The sequence below is a fragment of the Pygocentrus nattereri genome, chromosome 23 (assembly GCF_015220715.1).
Source record: "Pygocentrus nattereri isolate fPygNat1 chromosome 23, fPygNat1.pri, whole genome shotgun sequence".
Classification (NCBI taxonomy): Eukaryota; Metazoa; Chordata; class Actinopteri; order Characiformes; family Serrasalmidae; genus Pygocentrus; species Pygocentrus nattereri.
Window position 1 is genome coordinate 22,924,871 of NC_051233.1, and position 15,062 is coordinate 22,939,932.

Genomic DNA, 15,062 nt, shown 5'->3' on the forward strand with positions numbered 1-15,062 from the left:
AATTATAGTACTTTTACTTGAATTAATTTATGATAAAACACTTTTGTCACTGCTTTAATTTTCAATAACCATTACAGACTAAAAACAAATATGCATTTCAGTTTGTAAACCAATTACAAGCAAGCCTGGTTTAATTTAAAAGACTCATTTCTGAAAGCCCATCAAAACAAAGCAGAACTCATCTCCATTAGTGCCGTCGAGGTGAGGCAGGTGGCCACAGCCAGCCTTAACTAATAGCTGACCCCCTAGTTCATTTACTGTTTTCTTCTTACTTTGATGTTTGAGAATAACATGCATGATAGACGTTTATTAAACTGAAAAGAGGGTGCGTGTATGTTTTATTGTGACCAAAAGCTGACTGAATGAAACAGTAACTGAATTTGAATGTGTTTGTGGAAGCCAGTGGAAGTATGTCCTATAGAACCCTGTTAAAGGTGGGCCTCAGTAAAGGCAGATTCAGCAAGGATCCAGACTGATTGGGACACTGGCTTTTATAACAGCATTCTGGCCACTCTGGAGTCATATGAAAATCATCTGAACATGAATCAGATGTATGCTACTGTATGTGATGATTGGTGGAGCTCAAAGAGGCAGGATCTCCTAACATGCTGCCAGCACAGACACTGTGATGTGCCTGACTGACATCTCAAGTAAAATCAGTCTACGGTCAAATGTGTGTACAGTGAGGCAGAGGAGCCCTTTGAAATAAATTGTAAATATAGAGTTTTGAGTTTGTTCATTTTCTTTCATTTAGTAATTTAACAGTCAGCTGTAAAGCGTTTAGTAAATGTGTTGTGTGTAATCATAACATTATTGGTGTTTTACAGCAGCCATAGCAGCTTTAATAAGCAGCAGCCCAGACTCTGCTAATGTCAACCTCAGTTTAGAGGATAGGTTTGAAAATATATTCACATTCAAAAGTTTGGAATCAATGTATTAATAGAATAAAGCCCACTTGGTTGCAGATAAATATATGAAATGATTCTAATAATAATGTCTAATAAAGCCTGGGAGTTGTCGGTACTGTTTTTACTCCTGGTGAACACTCACTTCTACGACACAAATTATGTGTGTACAGTCTGTTGAAAACACTCTGAAGCCAGTCTGCGCAGAGTGTTGGTGTGTGTACAGCTAGACACAGTTCTTGGAAGGCGAATGACCACAAACACCTCTTACTAACTGATCTGTGTCTTAAGCCTCTAATCCCCACATCCCATAAATACATGCACGCTTACAGAGGAGAATGCTCAGCCTTACACACTGACGGAATGTAAACGAATCTAGACTTTGTAATACATATTATAAGTTTAAATAGAGAATTATGAAATGATGCTAATGTGATGAACAAGAAATTAGTATTCTGTTATTCTGTTCTGTGATTACCAAATATTTCTCTTGTTATGTCTAAGCTTATTGTGGGTGTGGACACTATGACAGCATGTTATTGTTATTCTGATACATTATGACACAGTGTTCATGGGAGCTGCCAGTACTTTTAGAGAACTGAACAACTCCATATAGGAATATTCAGAGTAATTATAGAGAGCCTGTAAACAACAAACACAGCACAACATCTACATAAACTACATAGAACGAGTAGCTGACTGGATGTCAGCCCAGTCCACCATTATCTACTTTATTTATTTATCTTTACCCAGTGTTTAACTTTGGCTTCAGTTCCTTTTTAATACTAAGTTAAAAAGTCACTCATGGCTTTTAATGGTTTTTAAATGCACAGCTGCTCTTTTGCTGGTGCATTTTATTCCTGACAACCTCTAAAAAACAAAATATTGTAGTACATTTAAGTGAAAGTTGAAAATATCTTCAAGTATTATAATGTTACGTTTTTCCCGTGTCCCTAAGGATACAGATATTGATACTGATAATGGTTTTCGATGCGATATTTATTGATACTCTTACTGATACTTCTTTCCATAATTTGGTACAATAAAAACAAAGATATGACTTGAAAAGATTAAAAGTAAAAAAGATGTAAAAAGGCTGCTGTCATCTCCCTACAGCTGAGAATATTAACAACCATAAGCAACATGTTAGGACAGCCCACACTAAGCTCAAACTACCTGTTATCAAGTTATGCTATGCTATGCTATGCTGTGGTGGTTGGTTAGTGTAGTGGTTAACACCTTTGCCTTTTATGCTGTAGACTGGGGTTCAATCCCACACCAGGGCAAGCACCCTACACTATACCAATAAGGGTCCTTGGGCAAGACTCCTAACACCACCTTGGCCCTGTAAAATTGTAAGTCGCTCTGGATAAGAGCGTCAGCCAAATGCTGTAAATGTAAATGTAAATCTATGCTAGCTGCCAAATCCAGTCTCAGCTTAATAGCACTATACCCCAATAAGCTGATATGGGCGATCAACATGTATCCTAATTATTATTTTAATGCTGGAAACATTTTGTGATTAGGGTATTTAGAGTACCAAACTATCCCACCAGCGGTTTTAATCTGATGCTGACGTTGGCTTCTGATCCGCCAGTTTCTTGTTTGAATTTTCCTATTCCACCTTAAATTATGCAGCAGTTATTATTATAACACCTGAGGTGCCAACATGTAATGGGAAAAATTCAAACAAGAAGACCGCGGATGAGAAGCAGACTTCAACTTCGTAGTTTTAATGCTGGTAACATTTTTTATAAGGTGATTTAAGCTATCAAAATATCTTATCTACATTTTTATTAATAGGAACCATGTGCTACGATGGGGCATTTAAAAAATGTACCACAACACCATGAAGCTGCACTGAAGACACAGGTGTAGCAGCTGCTTAGCTAAAGCATATATTCTGCCCTGCTTCAGATTTATAGAATGCTGTATTTGTTTCATATGGTTGCTGGTGTTTCCACCTTTACTAGCAACTACCCCTTTACATATGTTGCTTTTAGCTGCAGCATCATTAAATTCAGTAAAGTGAGCCACCAACATCTTAACCCTTTCAACCATGACCGGAGCAAAGAATGATGCTCGGCCCTTAAAATGTTTAAGGTAATCAGACGTGTGTAAATGCCTTCGTCACACAGAGCAGAGAGCCCCTCCCACTGATCCGAACTAGCACCATCCATGTGAAGATGCCTGATATGAAGAATTAATTAACCATTTTAAATACTGAAAGCAGCACAGTTTGTCCAGGAGCTTATGAATATTTCAGTACTGATTTTTCAGGAAGCGCTACCAATCTTGTACTAGTACTAGTACTAGCCTACATATCACCCACCATTGTAGTAATGGAGATGCTTTCTTGTATAATGCCTGCTCATTTTTAATATAAAGTTTGTTTTAACATCTCTCTCTCTCTCTTTATCATCAGGACATCGATGAGCTGATGCACACAGACAGGCCAGACTGGCAGAGCGTGATGCAGTATGTTTCTCAGATCTACAAGTATTTTGAGACTTAACCTTTGTCTGGAAAAATAGAAAGTGAGAAAACTACAGAGTCACAGAAGCACTTTCTGCCCACGTTCTTTTTCCTTCCACACCAGGATCTGGCAGACAAATCTGAGTTTCTTCTCAACCTCAGACTGTCCAACAAACAAACAAAAAACAAACACATTTCTACATTCACTTCTGTTCAATGGACTGAAAATTCATTCTGCTTTAAGCCACACTTGAGGGCTGTGCTTTCTTCATTTCATTTCAAGTTTGAAGTTGCTTGGTTGAGGTTGCTGTTTTTGCCACGTCTGTTTAGAACCACGGTACAGATCACAGTGTTGGACTGCAGTTTGACCGGTACTGTTTGTAGAGAATGGATTATTTCCAAAAGTATGGAATATAAATATATATAGAAGTATTTTTGAATTTTTTTTCTTTGTTCTCAATTGATTTGGCAGAGAGGGACGCACGCATTACATTGGTACTTAATACAGCCTTTGAAGAAGACATGGGCACGTTCTCTTATAATAAACAAAGATTACTATTAAGATTTGCTATATTTTCTGAATGGTCTGATAAGTCACAAGGACATTCACTGGTTCAGGGTGAAGGAGATTGTTGTGTTCGTATTATTACAGGATTTATTATGAACATTTAAGTTAGGTGATGTCACCTGTTTTCATTTTATGCTGTATCTTAGAAATAACTAACATGTGAAACATTTGAAGTGGAAATTTTACAACACTGACATTCACTGTCACTCTGTTTTCTATAGGTAGAGACAACAAACCTGTGCCAAATTCCGACACACTAAAACTAATGCTACATTGAAGGAATATTGATTGTTTATAGAAACACAGCACATAAAAATATAATTGTAGACAAAGTAAAACAACCTACAGCTTTATCTCTTTTATCTCAAAAGAACTGGCTTTTATTTATTGACCCTGTAATGTTCCTATGCTGTTCAATCTTAATGTCACCTTTTCTATCTTGAACATTTCAGTTTTGCTTGGGGAGAGAAATTCATGGACAGTTGCTATTGATAATAAAGTCTTCATGATCAAAATAACTCTGTCAAGGGTCAGTTAATCTCAGTGATTACAGGAAAGAGAGAAACCAACACTGGTGACCATTTTTGCTCTGAAAGGGCGACAAAGAATTCAGAGTGAGGAGTGAAGCTTTTAGTTGGCTACTAAAAGCCCTTTAAAGGTGTGTGCCAGAGCAGTGAAACATCCATGGGGGTGCGAAATGGAAAAATACGCTCGGGGGATTTTACCACACAATCAGTGGAGAGCAGTCGATATGACGGCTGATCTCACTTTCTCTCTCTTAGACACCTTTTTGCTAATAGTGGTTATGTGGAGTGATGTTTGAAGACACTGAAGAACCAGTTTTGGTGCCTGAAAGAACCTTTCAGCAGAGAGTGTGAAGAACCGTTTTTTAACATTTAAACAACCTTCACTTAATGTAAAGCTTCTATACCAGATAAAAGTTTTCCAAGGTCTATGTGTCTAACCGATGTGTCTAACCTTAATTTTTAAGAGTAAAAATGTTTGAAGTGCAGCCTGTTTATCATCGACTCTAAGACAGGGCTAGTAGTTCAACACTGACAGTAACTGACAATTTTATCAGTGGCCTCAAAAACCACTTGGATGCTTTTTATTACCATTATATACCATTTATATACAATATACCATTTAAGATCTTTAGGTTAGTAGCCTAACACTTTAAGCATGACATCAAACCGATGCTAGACTCTTTATGTGGAGAAAGCAGTGATCCTGCAGAGTTTACTTCCAACCTGTATCCAGTAAGCTGCCCCACCCTTTACTTAACTCTAATACTAATGATCCAGGCACATGAACTCAGAAGTGTACGAAGCTCATTTTGGGTGTGAACTGGCAGAAATTTGTGAAGAAACTGCTCAAACCATAACGCTCTGACAGCACACCAGCCTGCTTTTGAAAGAAAAATAGCAGTCATGAAAGTAGAAACAGCAAACTTTTGTTTTTTACAATGGCTCAGATGCCCAATCACGTTTTAGGTCCACTGTACATTAAATCGTTCTATTAAAGACTGAGTGGGAAACCCTAAAGCGCCCTTCTTTCCCCATTTCATCATTCCCTGTGTGGGGGCAGTTGGACTACAAGCTTGTGTTTTTGGCTCGTACGTAATCAGTGATGTTCTGTGGTCGGAAGCTTTTACACATCGCAGTGACAACTCCACTGTAAGGGGGCGTGGCCGTGCCAGGGGCGTGGTCATGATCTGTGATGGTCTTAACGTGAGTGGCTGTGGAGACGTGTGTGTCGCGCTCACTGTGGCTGAAGTTTTCCTGCTCGGCGCTCCTGCCGCTCATTACAGCAGAAACACGGCGCTCCACACACTGAGGGTAAGTGTTTCTCCACCGAGAATAAGGACTGCGCTTGTTTCTGGATCCTGTAAAAGCCTCGTTTTGAACCTCACTGTTAGAGCTTTGTGTGAGGCGGCATCTCGCAGGCATGTGGTAGAGGAAGGAAGAAAAGTCAGCAGAGCTGAACTTGCGCAGACACGCGTCGGATGCTTCTGCACATTCTTCAGTGCAGGCTGGCAGTTCAGTCTGAGCAGCTTCAGTGAAACAGGATGGTGTTTTTTTACTAAAGAAAAGTAGAAGTTTTTAGGGAGGGCAGGGGTGATGCGTGGTGTGACTCGTGAACGATGCTTGTTTTCATGTCTTCACGCTCTCAGCGCTCTCGCTTCCTCTCCGAATCGCAGATGGCAGTTTGCGCAAATCACGCTGGGAAAGTGGCGGACAGCTGTTGCAGAAGGCGGCGATCTTCACTGCCCGCGGCGTCCTGAAGGCTCCTCTCCGGCGGTGACTCTCTCTCTCTCCCCATGCACTTCTTCGCTAAGATGAATACGGTCTACATCGCCATTGAATTGATCATCGCCGTTCTGTCGATAGCGGGCAACGTGCTGGTGTGCTGGGCCGTATCCATCAACTCCACTCTCAAAAACGCCACCAACTACTTTCTGGTGTCGCTGGCCGTGGCCGATATCCTGGTGGGCTGCCTCGCCATCCCCTTCGCCATCACCATCAGCATCGGACTCTGCTCGGACTTTTACGGATGCCTTTTTCTGGCCTGTTTCGTGCTGGTTCTCACTCAGAGCTCCATTTTCAGTCTGCTGGCCGTGGCCATCGACCGATATTTGGCCGTCAAAATTCCTCTAAGGTGAGTTTCTGGCCTGTTTCAGTTAAACACCTGATCAGCTGACGCTAGGAGTAACTTTTCAGTTGGGAAATTGAGCAGGTTTATTTGGCACAAAGCTGTATTTTATATATTTCCATTCTTGTTTATATGACTTATCTTAGACTGTGGTTTATATTCCTTATATTAGACTGGTTCACATGTCATATGTTGACTTGTAAAATCTTAGACTCTGGTTATATGCCTTACATCTAAGATAGTAATGAATGGGAAAACACATTGATCCTCTCCTCCCGAAGTTCTAATCTGAAGTTGATTTTTAACTCGTTTTATGGAATTCCAATAGAATGCACTAATATTTACTGAGCACTCCACAATACTGTGGAAGATCAGATCAATAACTTGATCCTTTAGAAGACCTTTCCGTGGTGAAACCTGTACGAAGTTCAGCAGGTTCTTAGACCCGTTTCACTGCTGAAGAAATGCTGAAGGATTTCAGTGCTGGCCCTGACGGACACTGCTATTAGAAAGACAGTTTGATCAGACTGTGTCCTTTAGTGTTTGTTGCTGAGCTTGGATGTGTTAATCTGCCATTACAGGACATCCACCTTAAGGCTCCAGGAGGGTGCTGGTAAAGTCAGGATAAAGTCAGCAAAGAAAGGATTAGGTACACCGATCGACTTAAACCGAAGCTGCTAACTGTAATTGAAAGTTGCTCGGTGGCTCGCAGAGCTTGTGTGATTGATTTTGGGGATTTGTCCTCAATACCAGTGCCAGTAGCAGTGGAGCTTTTAACATACCTGCCATCTTCATTCTCTAAATAACTGTAATTATAAAATTATAAATGTAAAATAATTCACACACCCAGCCTACCTGATATTTTACCCCAAATATACAGACAAGCTAGTCGTACTGTACACTAAAAGTCAAATGTCTGGTCACTCTTAAGAAAAGGCTTAAGATTGATGTCTATGTGTGAAATTTTATATATATAGTTACATAATCCTACGTGTTATTTCATATTTCTGATGTCTTTACTAGTAAATTATGGAAAGAAAATGTCTAATAGGTGTCCAAAGCTTTCACGGCTAGTGTATGTCCTCTAATCAGTGACTTGTGAGGTCTTGTTTGACATGGTGTCTCCCATACAGCTAAACTAGGAACTCCCATTGATTAGTCATTATTTTTTTAATATCTATAACCAGAGTGATGAATGATGAATGAGTGATGACCTAGTCCATGTTTTTTGAAAACTGTTAAGCAAGTAGACAGCAGATTTTATCTTTGTGAAGGCCTATTTATTTAAAAAAGGATAACTTAAAAATCTCAGATTACGAGAGGAGACAAAGCACTGACCCAGGATTAAGTAAGTGTAACTGTAGGCCAGCGTGTAGAAAGCGAGCAATAATTATTCTTGCATAAATGCATCACAATACAGCATTTTATTTAAATCATACATTTATTTCATTCATTCCAGAGTCGTAATTTCTCAGTGTTACACCCAGTGTTACACAGTGTTACCATCCCTCTGTTGTATTTCTCTTTTCCTCATCTGGCTTCTGCTGCTTGCCAGGCTATTGTAAATAAGGGTACGTTCTTAACGACTTGCCTGGTTAAATCAAATAGAAAATCATTTATTCCACTGTGACCATTATGATAAACTGACTACAGTGTGCAGGTAGCTAACATTTATATCTGCTGTCAGATGAAAGTGAAAAAGAAACCAGAGATTGTCTGTGTGGTTTATAGAACTGTGGCTGCTCCTCATACGAGTCTTTCCGCAGCTGCTTGTGTAGTTAGTAAGCGGACCGCCCACGCAAGTTCCCCCCAAAAGCATCTGGTTTACTCCCACGAGCTCGGGTTTCTCTAGGTGTTCATTTATCCTTTTTTGTTTTATTTTAGACTCCGTTGCTTGTAATTAATGCCGATGTTGGCCCCATCCTCAATCTGACCCAAGAAGAATACACCTTCCCCAACGCTCTCCCTTGTGTTTCTCATTCCACAGTAACCTCAGCATGACTTGCTCGCTCAAACCCAAAGGCTGTGCATCGGGTAAAGCTTCTAGTGTCTGGAGGGACTAAAAACTCCCTGGAAGAAAAGACAGCCATTGCATAATCTGAAGTGTGGCCCTGAATCCTAATAGCCTGTGCTTTCATTATTGCACACAAACCCCGGCGAGCCGTGGGGGGAGGAGGCCGGACTGATGTCAGTTTTACACTTTTTGTCAGGAATACACAGAACACTGTCATCTCTTTCACAGAGACAGCTTAGAAAGAAAACAAGCCACAGGATGACGAGTATGACGACAGTTGTGAATTCTAGCCTGAAACACAGATTAAAGGGAAATTCTGTTTATTTTTTAAAATGTCTGTATTTCAAAGTTTGAGCTGTACAGTCATTCTGTGTAGTGCACTGTAGAGAAACACTGACTGCCTTTTTTTACACTGCTTACAGAAAAAAGATGTTTGTCTACACTTAAATATAGCCATTGTGTATGCTGTCCAAAATGACCACTGAGCCTACGCATGAATTCAGACTTTTTTGTAATGATACTAATAGTGGTAAACAAGTTGTCTTTTAGATTATTGTGCCATACAGCGCCCTGCATGTACCTCTTTACCATGACTATATTGTGAAAGCATATGTTTTAGGGTAAAAACTATCATAAAACAATGTCTTAAACATCAAACACTGTATTCACAACTATTTCATGTAATAACTTTGAGAGGGAGCTTCTAGAGGGGTTCAGTTTATCAGACATCTAGTTGCCATCACCCCCCACTGTGAAGAAGTGTGACGCAGTAAGTTTGTCTAGAATAGCACTTTTCACATTAGACCACTGAATGACTGTCTGTACCTTAACCATTTATTTATTATAAAAAAAAAAAAACAAAACAGTGGAATTCCCTTGAAACCTAACCTTGGGGTCCAGTAAACATATACTTCCCATTCTAGTTTTTAATTATTTTTCCTTTACACAGTAACTGACTGCTGTGTCATTTAAGTGCCCATTACTGTGATAAAAGTTGCTAACAAATGTGTGTTCTGGAGGAATTCTAATGGCAAGTGCATGTAGATCACAGTACATTTCTATTCACAGAGAAAAATACTTTTAAAAGCCAACAAAACAGATGAGACAGACAGACAAAGATACACTGTCAAGTTTTACATTATCCCTTGTTTGCCATAACCCTTTAAATGTATCATGTCTATTAGACATTCTGTTGGTGCTGCTAACATCAGGGGCTGACGGGAATAAACGGGAGCAGCTGCAAATGCTGACAAGGAAATTAGTCTTAAATGTACTGATTCCGGAAGCAAAGGGAAAAAACATTTGCGAGGGATAAGTAAGTGACAGAATGTTGGCTAGTTAATGTACACGTTCTGAAAAGATTGGCAATCAGGAGGGAATCCACGCCATGCATCACAAGCACTCTGTCTTCCTAATGCTGACCAGTGTCTCAAAGCGGAAGCAAGGGAGCGGAGGGGCGAGAGAGATGTGTGCTCAGAATAGAATGAAGGGGAGGGGGCCGGAGTGGGCAGCGACCATCGCCATGCCAGAACGAATCCACTCTCTCCTTCATTCATGTATCCTTGGACAACACGGAGAAAGGAAGAGACAGAATCAAAGAAAGACTAAACTAAACATAACGAGAGGCAACAATGCACCTCTGTGCAGGAAGTTAAATCACAAAGTATCCAATGAAAAGCCTTTACATTTACTCTGTTATTCATTTACTGCTATGATTGACTTTATGCTGACTTTAATGACCATGTGAAAACTGTAAATCTACAAAAGTGGACACTATCAGTCAGTGCACTGATGGACCACACAGGGTTAAAGAAAAAGAAAGGTAGAGAGAAAGAATCACACAAGGATCATACACTAGTGATCATCATTGCCGGACAAATAAATGCCCCTTGCATATGCCAGAGAACCAAACAAAACTGCAAACTCTGCAGCAATGCACTCTGCCCTAAAGGCTTCTAAAGCATGGTGCAGCTTTGAGTTATTGATGGCAGCCTTGATCATCTGTGTCCACAGTGAAAAGAAACGCAGTGACAGGCTTTCGGGGGGGCCTGATGAATAATGCATCCTGTGTATTACTCACATGGCTCCATCAGAGCAGGCAGACTCTGAGGGCAGTGTCTGAGGGCCAGTGATGAAGTGACCGGTGCTGAAGAGTTTGGGCCATCGCTCAGGTCTGCAAGCTGAGCTAAACTCCTCTGTGGAAACATCAGTCTTCCAATGTGATAACCACGTTTAAATCATGATCCAGTGTGGAAAATACTTCCCTGTAGTAGCACCAGTGGCTGACTTTTGCTTACAGTTTGAACGCAATGACACTTTTTACTTGAGGTTGTTGAAAAGTTGTGCGACTGTGCCTCATTGTTATGTAGCGCGTCTTCTTTGCAGAGTATAATTGTCAAAATTGTAAAAGCATTTTCAAGAAGCCAAATGAGGCAGAAATAACAATGTGTGAATGATGTACTTATTAACCTGAGGCTGTTTCCACTGTGACTTTTTATGGGTGGTATGATTTGCTACGTTTTTGAAATTCCTTCAGCTGTGCTCAGTATTGATGTTCTCTTATTGTGTTCATTGCAGAAAGAGTTGGCAAAGCTTCCCACTGAAACTAATCATTATTTGAGCTCTTTTGGTGAAATAACCTTTGAGGAATGTATTGCCTTGAAAGCGCAAAGATTAGTTATTGTATGACAAAAGACATGGTAGTCTGTTGAGTCACTGACTTGCCACCATTTGGCACCATGGAGATAAACTTTTGTACAAAATGTATTTACGAGCTATGAGCTGGATTAGATGTGTTTTCAGTTTTTAGTTAAGCTTGGCAGGAAGGTAGATTTCCAGAAGGAGGGTTAGTCATAGCACATCTATAAAGAAAGCAATCGGAGCTTCCAGTGTGTAAAGCTGTTAGTGATCTTATTATATATAGTTTGCTCTCTCCATCGGTGTACAGTAAATAAAGTAGCTCATCTTTGTTGTTTGAAAACCACAGTCCAGCCTTCACACCATCTTTTCTCTCTCTACAGGTATAAAGAGCTGGTCACAGGAAAGAGGGCGAGAGAGATCATCACCATCTTATGGATTCTGTCCTTTATCATTGGCCTCATCCCATTCGCAGGCTGGAACAAAAAAGGCAGCGCCTGCAGCAGAATGTACAATGAGTGTGTTCCGTTCGAGAACTTCACCTTCAGTAATGGAGAGGGACTGGCGACAGACTGGGGCTTCTTTCACAGCTGCCAACTCCCATGCCAGTTCGAAAACGTGGTGGACATGCGCTACATGGTCTACTTCAATTTCTTCGGCTGTGTGCTGCTACCCTTGCTCATCATGTTGGGCATCTATGTCAAAATATTCACGGTGGCACGTAAACAGCTCCGGCAGATTGAACTCAGGAGCACAGTGGGGAACGGCGAGAGCCAACACCACGGGCTGCTGCAGCGTGAAATTCGCGCTGCCAAATCTTTGTCCTTCATTGTGGGGTTGTTTGCCCTTTGCTGGCTACCCGTACACATCCTTAACTGCCTTACACTCTTCACCAAGCTAAACAAGCCTGAGTTTGTCATGTACGTGGCCATTATCCTCTCACACGCCAACTCGGCCGTCAACCCCATCATCTATGCCTACCGCATCAGAGAGTTCAGGCACACCTTCCGCAAGATCCTAGCACGCCACTTCCTGTGCCGACGGGACGAGATATACCTGAGCTCTAATGGGAGCAGCCGAAAAAAAGACCAAGTAACCATGACCATTGATCCCCTGTTATAGCCACGGGGATCTATATATGTTATTTCAGTCTAACTTATTTTAACCTTATCCTTTAGTCATTCAAAACATTTATGGTGTACTACTGTCACCAAAAGTCCATATGAGGAGCAATGTTTACTGACTAGAGAATAGCTGCAAAATATCTGATGGGAATATGCCCAGTATGTGGACCACCAGGCTATTTATAAGGACAAAAAGGACCCTTTATTATAGAAGGAGGCTAATATGTTCTTTTATCACTACTCCACTATTCCAGTGGACATACAGTTCCTTCTCGTCAACCTGACAAATTAACAAGCTTGAACAAACTTTACACTTCATTCTAAGCCTTAACAGACAAATGACTGACACAAATTAGTCAAAATGCCTCTATACTTGGCCCTGGACAGATTCAGCCATGTTGGGTCAGTAATAAACATACCATAGAAGGCAGAAATATCCGGAGAACACCAGCGTTTATGGTGTGGCATCAACAGTAGCTCATCTTGAAGGAACTGACAATTTGTGAACAACCTTGAGGAACAATGCACAGCCAGATGGAACACAAACCAATCACACTGTCATGGTGAAAGGTATAATGGAAGAGGTTTTAACACCTGACTTGTGACTATTTTTTTTTTTAAGTGCCATGCTTGAATTTTTAAGACCTTTTTAATCAATCTTCTCTATTTAGAAGGTTGCTTTAGAAAGCTCAGGAAAACCACAGACGGTGGGTAGGCAGACATGAAGTGTCTTGTGGAAATTCACTGAAGTTCAAAGAAAATCAAACTGTGGTCCGTTGAGAGAGATAACAGTGAGCGAATTGTTGATTGTTCGAGAATTTTTCTACATCAGGCAGTTCTTCTGTTCCTGGAATCCGCCAGTATTGTGGATAAACTGTTTCTATATTCTGTTGCTCATACGTGAATTTGTAAGACTCCATGAATAAGCTGCTTTGCAGGACACACAAAGCAAATTTCCACATTTTTGAATGGCACTTTTAGCTGACCCGTTACACACCCTCTTATGTTTCTCTGTGTCTTTTGCGCACAGTGGCCCCAGCTGCACTGGTGCTGGACTTGCAGGGGATTTGATGTTTTCTCTTTCTGCGGGTGCGTCACTGCCCCCAGGGACCCAGTTTGTCGTTGAATGTTCAACTGCGACAAACTACACAGGTCAAAAGCAGAGAGGAGAACCTGGAGCAGAGAGTGTCTGCGACACAGAGTTGTAAAGTGTCACCTCTAATACAAGCTAGGAGTTGGCTGCCTCAAACACTTTCTACTGTTGATACTGTGTATCTTAATCATTGCCTGCTGCGCCCCCATACTGTGCCCCAGTTGATCAAAATTCTCAGAGAGATCATATACCAAGTAACAATGCCCATTCTGTTAAAAGCTATGACTATTTGAGTCGAAGGCATTTAGGAATGTAATTACGACGTGAAAAAGCGATTTGATGGGACTGAACACTGACAGACCTAAAATATTATCTCACTTTCATCGCAGGCTACCAATTTGCTTTGCATATTTGATGAATGGGAGTCTTATTAAAAGCAGACAATTACTGCACATTAGGGTGTGAAAAAACATCAGTGTTCTTTTAGGGAGGTCTGAAGTTCAACACAAAACATCAACCACACCACTACTTCTGAATTGCACTGAGTGTTTTCAGGCCCACTTTAAAAAGGAACTGATTAAAAGCAGTTTCTTGGCTTTTCACAGCACATTACTTAATAGCTCTGTAATGATCAGAATGCCTGATTTAATTTTTTTTTTTAACGGCACACTTGCCTTTTCCAGCTTTAATGAATCTATCACTCTTTTAGGCTGTAAATGGTCAGATGCCTCTGGCTGAGCTAGGCCAAGGCACTGATGTGTTATCGGACATGTTCTCTTCAGATATGAAAAATTAACTATGCGCTAGAGCAATGGCAGATGGGACTGTGGTAATAGTAGTTTAATCGAGTGAAAGCTGGTGCTTTTGGAGGTGGTGAGGCAGATAAACATGAAGAGGCAGAATCTGGGTAGCTCTGTAGGTTCTAAACAAAATACAAATACATTTGTTTCATTTCTACTTCTAAGGGCTAAACTGCAGGAATGTGCCAAATGTAATGGACATTCCCATGGAGACCAATCTGTACTGCACTGTACTGGTGTTACTGTCATTTTATTCCTTTAGTAATCTATTTTTAATAGTTTGGTGAACACAGTGAATAGGAAAAAGCCTTCCAGTTAATTTCAAACATAACTACTCAGTTAAGTATAAGATCTACTCTAGCTCTAACGATCATGCCCTTGGAAAAGAGCGAGAAGCGGGGGCGGATACTTTTTTTCCCAGGTGTAATTCTGAGACATGCTACAGGATTTGCCACTAATCAGCATATTCTGTGGTTCACAATTGTTGTTCAGTGCTTTTAAGTGTTGAAGTGTTACCACAGTGAAATTGTCAGCTGTGTACTGTTATTTAACATGATTCTGTATGTTTGGTGACATTTTGTAAATAAAAGTTGTTTTATATAAAAATTAGCCCTTTGGCTGCTTTAAATGGAATTAAAAAATGATATTAAGTGGCCTGAAAAATCTTAAGAGTTTAGTACGTTTATTATGTTCTGACAGTAACTGGTTCAATGTGTTGGCAGGTTTCCTTCAAACAAACACAAGCACTGCTATGGTAAAGAAGCCAAAGCCAGAGAGAACAGGCCAGATGTAGT

The 15,062-nt window shown here is 40.5% G+C and overlaps 2 protein-coding genes across 8 annotated transcripts in view; both read left to right on the forward strand.

Moving 5' to 3' along the window:
- specc1 (sperm antigen with calponin homology and coiled-coil domains 1) overlaps window positions 1-4,286 on the forward strand; it is a 168,131-nt gene extending 163,845 nt beyond the window's left edge. For all 7 annotated transcript variants that reach the window (XM_017698959.2, XM_037533264.1, XM_017698968.2 and 4 more), the window contains one exon: window positions 3,331-4,286. In XM_017698959.2, coding sequence (XP_017554448.2) covers window positions 3,331-3,420 — 90 coding nt within the window. In that variant the 3' untranslated portion in view covers window positions 3,421-4,286. The remainder of the gene's footprint in view (window positions 1-3,330) is intronic.
- Window positions 4,287-5,659: 1,373 nt separating this feature from the next.
- On the forward strand, window positions 5,660-14,874 carry adora2b (adenosine A2b receptor). Its single transcript, XM_017699000.2, has 3 exons — window positions 5,660-5,786; window positions 6,149-6,606; window positions 11,635-14,874. The coding sequence occupies exons 2-3, from the start codon at window positions 6,269-6,271 to the stop codon at window positions 12,371-12,373; spliced, it is 1,077 nt and encodes a 358-aa protein (XP_017554489.1). The 5' UTR covers window positions 5,660-5,786; window positions 6,149-6,268; the 3' UTR covers window positions 12,374-14,874.
- Window positions 14,875-15,062: the final 188 nt, after the last annotated feature.

Excerpts from the sequence above, each read along its gene's own strand:
- adora2b (XM_017699000.2), top strand. The coding sequence starts at position 6,269 with ATGCACTTCTTCGCTAAGATGAATACGGTCTACATCGCCATTGAATTG. Across the intron at positions 6,607-11,634 it reads GCCGTCAAAATTCCTCTAAG|GTATAAAGAGCTGGTCACAG; the intron begins GTGAGTTTCTGG and ends CTCTCTCTACAG.